Source organism: Nerophis lumbriciformis, linkage group LG07, assembly GCF_033978685.3.
Source record: "Nerophis lumbriciformis linkage group LG07, RoL_Nlum_v2.1, whole genome shotgun sequence".
Lineage (NCBI taxonomy): Eukaryota > Metazoa > Chordata > Actinopteri > Syngnathiformes > Syngnathidae > Nerophis > Nerophis lumbriciformis.
Window position 1 is genome coordinate 39731131 of NC_084554.2, and position 7915 is coordinate 39739045.

General features: G+C 38.3%; 1 protein-coding gene across 1 annotated transcript in view; it reads left to right on the forward strand.

The window, feature by feature from the left end:
• Positions 1-6851, forward strand: part of map3k15 (mitogen-activated protein kinase kinase kinase 15) — a 46087-nt gene extending 39236 nt beyond the window's left edge. The window contains exons 28-29 of the mRNA XM_061965118.1: positions 3674-3750; positions 3813-6851. Coding sequence (XP_061821102.1) covers positions 3674-3750; positions 3813-3906 — 171 coding nt within the window. The 3' untranslated portion in view covers positions 3907-6851. The remainder of the gene's footprint in view (positions 1-3673; positions 3751-3812) is intronic.
• Positions 6852-7915: the final 1064 nt, after the last annotated feature.

Below are 7915 nucleotides of genomic sequence, written 5' to 3' on the forward strand. Positions count from 1 at the left end.
GCTGACATATGCAGTAACATATTGTGTCATTTTCCATTCTATTATTTTGTCAAAATTATTAAGGTCAAGTGGTAGAAAATGAATTATTAATCTACTTGTTCATTTACTGTGAATATCTGCTTACTTTCTGTTTTAACATGTTCTATCTACACTTCTGTTAAAATATAACAAGCACTTATTATTCTGTTGTTTGCTACTTTACATTAGTTTTGGATGATACCAGGAATTTGGGTATCAATCTGATACCAAGTCGTAACAGGATCATACATTGGTCATATTCAAAGTCCTCATGTGTCCAGGGACATATTTCCTGAGTTTATAAACATAATATACACTTTTTTAAAAACGAAAGATGTAATGCCAAAAAATATCGACGTAATCATAGTAGTATCGACTAGATAAGCCCCTGTACTTGGTATCGTTACAGTGGATGTTAGGTGTAGAGCCACCCATGGCGTTTGTTTACATTTTGATGCTGGTGAGCTACGGTGTGTAGTGAAGCATGTTTAGCTATTCCTCGTCCTGCAGGGATGATACTTGTAAGAAACGTACTATTATTTGTCGCCATGGAGACCAGGATTAGTGATTTAGAAGTAGCTAAAACACTGCTGACAGCGGCTGGACTTTAGCCGCTAGCTAGCTAGCCATGTCTTAAAGCATCTCTTCCTGAGGGCGTTTCAGTGTTAACTAAACCTTTATCGCTAGTTTTTAAGCCAAAATGCATCCGTTCTCCCTTTTCTGTCTACACACTGTGTCTGCTTGTAAGTACTCTGTGATTGTGCGCTACCGAACATGCTCGTCTGCTCGTAAACCAGCAATGACACGACGTGTGTATAGTACCGAATATGATTCATTAGTATCGCGGTAATATACTAATACCGGTATACCGTACAACACTAACCAGTACATAAGATTTTGTAAAGGTTTATTTACATACCTTAATTGATTCCAAACAGTAAGTAAAAGGGGTGATCAAACAAAACAGAATGTCACCGTCACGGACCTACTAGCTGTGGAAGCTAGTTCTGGAAGCCGCTAAAAAAGATTCAATAACTCTACGGTGACATCTTGGTGAATTTACGAAACTGAAACAATACAAACAGAATGCCATTGTAAGTTAATACAACTAAAAGAGACACTTTGTTAGCATATTCGCTAATGCTAACGACGCTAGCTTGATTACCTTCAGATAGCAGCTACAAATATGCATGAAAACACACGTACAAACATCACACATGGGATGGTTTAGTAAGTATGATCTTTTTGTTTAAATGGTAAAACTTACAAACATTGCTTGGAGTGACGAATGAAGAATTATTTTGAGCAGAAACACTATAGACGATTACACTTCCGTTTTAGGACATACAAGTAAAAAGTATGACATATTTAAAAAATATGTCATACTCTTGACTTTTCCCCCTCAATAGAGCTGCCGACGCTATAGACCAGGGGTGTCAAACTCAAATACAGAGTGGGCCAAAATTTAAAACTGAACAAAGCTGCGGGCCAAGGTTGAACAAATTAACCTTTTAATAGGGACCCAAACAAGTTTTGCATTGAATATTGAACAAGCAAGGCTTATATAACTTTATAGTGACATGCAAAATCGAGTTTTAAATAATAATAATAATAATTAAAAAATATCAATGGCATATAAAATACAATTTAAATAAAAATTGAATGCCTCTTTTCTATTTGCAGCCTTCTGAGGTAAATATCAACATTAACTTTTTCCACAGGCTAATAAATTTGAAAATAAAATAACAATGAATAAAACAACCATTCAGGACTTTAAACTGCTCAGTTTGCAACACACTGATCTAATCTGATGTGCCCAAGCCAGATACGTGCCATATTTTCTTGGATACTAGTTCATTAAATGTCGGGGCTCAGGCTTTGGGCTGAGGCAACCTTCTTTATAGAACGAAGGTGTTCATCAGTCATTATATCTCGTCCACCCGGACCACAGTCTTGGGGGCGTGCCTTAAATGCACTGCCTTTAACGTACTCTACGAGCTATCGTCACGTCCGCTTTTCATCCATTCTAACATTGTTCAGACCCATTCACAAGATATGTGCGGCTTCTGTACGCACACACAAGCGAATGCAACGCATACTTCATCAACAGCGATACAGGTTACACTGAGGGTGCCAGTATAAAAAAACTTTAACACTGTTAGAAATATACGCCACACTGTGAATCCACACCAAACAAGAATGACAAACACATTTCGGGAGAACATCCGCACCGTAACACAACATAAACCCAACAGAACAAATACCCAGAATCCTTTGCAGCACTAACTCTTCCGGGACGCTACAAAATACACCCCCGTTACCACCAAACCTCCCCCCCACACACAAACACCTTGTAGCGTCCCGGAAGAGTTAGTGCTGCAAAGGGTTCTGGTTTGGTGTGGATTCACAGTGTGGCGTATATTTCTAACAGTGTTAAAGTTTTTTATTCGGCTACCCTCAGTGTAACCTGTATCGCTGTTGATGAAGTATGCGTTGCATTCTAATGTGTGTGCGTGCAGAAGCCGCACATGTTATGTGACTGGGGCAGCACTCGTTTGGCTGGCTGGCTGGCTGCAAGACTCCCGGGAGGATCAGCGGGCCAGCTCTAGTGTTAATTTGATATTGCCTCAAGGGCCAAGTGAAATTACACGGCGGGCCAAATTTGGCCCGCGGGCCAGAGTTTGACACCCATGCTATAGACGATTACACTTCCGGTTCAAGGCACAAAACAGAAAGTACATTTTGAAACCGCAGCACGTGCAGTGAGCAAACTTGTCCAAAAGATGGCGCCACAGCACAAACAATAACACACCTTTATAGTGTCTCTGTAAGTGTTCTATGAAAATTATTTGTTGAATACAAAACATTATGGTTGTTAGCAAAGAAAAATCCATACATAAATCAGCTGCACTATTCTATAAGCCGCAGCGTGCAAAGCCCATCCATCCATCCATTTTCTACAGCTTATCCCTTTCGGGGTCGCGGGGGGTGCTGGAGCCTATCTCAGCTGCAATCGGGCGGAAGGCGGTGTACACCCTGGACAAGTCGCCACCTCATCATGGGGCCAACACAGATAGACAGACAACATTCACACACTAGGGCCAATTTAGTGTTACCAATCAACCTATCCACAGGTGCATGTTTTTTTTGGGGGGGTGGGAGGAAGCCGGAGTACCCAAAGCGTGGGGGAAAAAAGTAGTGGCTTATAGTCCGGAAATTACGCTAATAATATTTCAGAAAAGGACATTTGCATTTAAAATAAATTCCAGGAAAAATTTGTATTTGTACGATTGTTTTTATTTACATTTTAAAACGTGTGCTTGTGTACTGTGTTGCCAGAGTTTCATAATCAAGTAGTACCACCTCAGAAAACCATAATGAACAAACATTAACATACAGTATGGTTGTAGGCCTAAGTACTCATTGAAAACAGGGCAGATGTTTTATTTAACAAGTATATTTAACATTTTTGGCCACTGTAACATTACATATAGTTTGAACACTAACACTGTGTTTGAATATAAGAAAATAAAACATTGTACTTTAATCAAGTAGAGGGAATATTTCCCTCTACAGCGTTATCTCTTGCATTTTAAATTTACCAAAGAATTACGTTTTATTTTTATTTTTACATGGTCTTTGTTTTCCTTCGCAGTTTGTGCTTGAAGAATACACGCTGACGGACGTCCTAAGTGACGTCACCAAAGACGACCTGCGCTGTTTACGCCTCAGGTATCGACAATTTTGAGTTTGTGCACCACTTACGACGTCACCACTATGCTCCTCCTCCTTAGGGGCGGAGTCCTATGCCGAATCTGGCGGGCCATTCAAAGGCACCGGGAGCGAGAGAGGCTGAGGGGCGACGAGCGTTCGGATGACGACGTGTGACGTTCTTTCTGCCAAACCGCCATTGTGCCTTTTTCTCTCTTTACTGCCTTTTCATTAACTAACGGTGCAGCCACTACTCTCCCTAGCGTCGCACATTTGCAGCACTCACAATTAAAGAAAGATAAATAACCTATTGACCAAAATATAGGACAACCCAGAATAAATACAACGATCGTGGTATAAGACGACATTGAGTATAAACAACCATGCTATGTAAGTTGACCCTCAATACAAGAGGACTGCACTATAAACCAAAAATGATATAAGACAACCCAGTAATAAGGGGACCCCGATCTAAGACTATTCTGAACATAAGACTGAAGATGTAAGACAACCCCGATATAAAACATTCCACGTATGAGACAACACAAATTAAGTCTCCCCAGATAGAAGATGACACCCATATAGGACAAGACTGAATATAATACAACCCCAAATGTAAGATGACCCATGTATAAGATGACTCCGATACAATAAGATTCGGCTTTAAGACGAGATTGAATGTAAGACAACCACAAATGTGGGACAACCCTGATATAAGACCTCCGAGCTATATGACCCAAATATATGACAAGACTGAATATAAAGACGACCCTGATGTAAGACAAAACCAATACAAGAAAATAGTTAATATAACACCCTCCGACAAGACAAGACTGAATAGAACACAACCCTGAATATAAAACGACACCGGTATAAGGCATGCTTGCTGCAAGACGACCCTGCTAGAAGACTGAATATAACACAACCTTGAACATAAGATGATTTTGATACAAGATAAGAATATAAGACAACCCTGAATATAAGACAACAAAAACCCTAATATAATACACGCTCGATATAAGACAACCCCTAAAATATGAATTGATTCTGATACAAGCCAACCCAGAATATAAGACAACGCCAGTAAAAGGCACGCTTGACATAAGACGACCATGATGTAAGACGATCAAAATATATTCCATGCTTGATATAAGAAGACCCCTGATATTAAACAACACTGCAATAAACAATACTGAGAATACAACAACTCTGAATATAAGATAATTCTGATGTAAGACAAGTTTGATATAAAACAACACCAATATATTACACACTTGATATAAGACAACCCCTGATGTTAAACAACCCTGCTATAAGATGAGACTGAGAATAAGACAACACCAAATGTAGGATAATTCTGATATAAGACGACCCTGGATATAAGACAAGCTTGATATAAGGCAACCCTAATGTAAGCAAATCCCAAAATAATACACGCTTGATAAAAGATGACCATTGAAATTAGATTACCCTGCTATAAGACTTGACTGAATATAAGACAACACCAATATAAGACAAGCTTGATATTAGACAGCCCCTGATATTAAAACGACCTTGCTATAAGACAAGACTAAAAATAAAACAACACTGAATTTAAGATCACTCTGATATAAGATGACCCTGGATATAAGACAAGCTTGATATAAGGCAACCCTAATGTAAGCAAATCCCAATATAATACACTCTTGATAAAAGATGACTCTTTAAATTAAATTACCCTGCTATAAGACTCGACTGAATATAAGACAACACCAATATAAGACTTGACTGAATATCAAACACCAATATAATACAAGACTGAATATAAGACAACACCAATATGAGACAAGCTTGATATAAGACAGCCCCTGATTTTAAACAACCCTGCTATAAGACTCGACTGAATATAAGACAACACCAATATAAGACTTGACTGAATATAAAACACCAATATAATACAAGACTGAATATAAGACAACACCAATATGAGACAAGCTTGATATAAGACAGCCCCTGATTTTAAACAATCCTGCTATAAGACAAGGCTGAGAATAAGAGAACACTGAATTTAAGATCATTCTGATATAAGACGACCCTGGCTACAAGACAAGCTTGATATAAGACAACCCTAATGTAAGCAAATCCCAAATATAATACATGTTTGATAAAAGAGGACTCTTTAAATTAGATTAACCTGCTATAAGACTCGACTTAATATAAGACAACACCAATATACGACTTGACTGAATATAAGACAACAACAATATACGACTTGACTGAATATAATTCAACACCAATATAAGACAAGCTTGATATAAGACAGCACCAATATAGGATAATTCTGATACAAGACGACGCCAGATATAAGGCAAAATTGATATAAGATAGGCTCCAGCACCCCCCGCGACTCCGAAAGGGATAAGCGGTAGAAAATGGATGGATGGATGGATATAAGAATCCTTGATATACAGTAAGGCAACATTGAATATAAGATTATTCTGACACAGAACAAACAAAATAGACTTTTTCAATACCTGGTTTTGGAAAAATAACTGGTAGATAACCAATAATATTGAATAAAGATGGATGTCATATTTATTTGCTGCTCTACAGTTGTTTGATGACTTATTATAGACATCTCAAAATTAGCATCAGAGCTCCTGTGTTGTTTGCCAACTTGTCCAACCAATCTTCAGGTTCCACTGGTGTATGTGTGAGTGACAGGAAGAGAAGTTTAGAGAGAAGACACAACCTGTTGGTTGTGTATGTAAAAAATCTCAAGAATATAAGATGACTGTTGTTTTCTGACTCTTTTTCTTGGGGGGGAAAACGTATCAATGTATCGTTTGTCTCTTTCATTGAAAATGTGAATGATGTCCTCATTTACACCGTAATCTACAAGACTATGCCCCCATTTGCTGTAAGAAAAGAAGGTTTAAGTATGAAAAAGATGGTGTTTATTTATTAAAATGTTACATGTCATGACCAAACCAGCTATGATTTATGATCGCAGGGTGACACTTGCACACGTCATCAAACAGTCCTTTGTTTTCCTTCTTAAAGTCAAGTCCACAGTTATTTGGATGTTTTCTTTGACCGCGTGTGCTTCATGTTTGCTTTGCAATAAACCTGCAAATAATTCACTTTGTTTCATTTTCTGTCCTTTTGATATGCTAGATTATTTTAAATGTTTTATACATTTCTCTGTAAAAAGATGTTTTCATTTCTGAAATCACAAAACAACAGCACAGGACTAATCAGTCATCGACGTCATTCTCGCGTTGTGTTTTTTCCCCATGTTTAAATTGCTCTAGACGGACAATCTGTGTCATGTGCGAGTCATCAAAGACGCAGCGGAAGGTCATTTAGATAAAAACGAGAGGCCGCAGTACGGCAAACATTTCCGTGATAAAAATCCAAAGTGTCCATCGGAAGATAAAGTGTGTGATTTTTTCCACCCGTGACGCTTTATTTGTGCAGGGTGTGCGCACCTAACTGGTTGTTTGTACAAACACAATGCAATCTATATTGGACACATAACACACCTAATCTCAAAGTACTATACTCTTTTATTTTATAACTGATGGTCTTAAAATGGTAAATGGGTTATACTTGTATAGCGCTTTTCTACCTTCAAGGTACTCAAAGCGCTTTGACACTATTTCCACATTCACCCATTCACACACACTGACGGCGGGAGCTGCCATGCAAGACCCTAACCACGACCCATCAGGAGCAAGGGTGAAGTGTCTTGCCCAAGGACACAACGGACGTGACTAGGGTGGCAGAATCCGGGGATCGAGCCAGGAACACTAAGGTTGCTGGCAACATACATACATACAACATACATCTCTTCCAAACAAAAACTAATTACATTCACATTAACATAGCAAAATGACAAAATCTTAAAATCCGCTCCAAAACTGAATAAGATCTTTCTTTGAAGTGAATTTTTTTTTCAAATTAGGTACCTTTTTGTGTGTGTTGTTAACACATGTTTATTGTTTAATAATGTAACATTTGAAAATGAGCTGATAATGATATCTTGTTTTCTTATGACATTTTTGAGTATTCATTCGCAAGTATTATAAAGTAGACTTTGCATGTAGTTGCAATTCCAAGACATTAGATGGCAGTAGTTTATATGGTGTGTTGCCTTAAGGCAGGGGTGCTCATTACGTCGATCGCGAGCTACCGGTCGATCGCG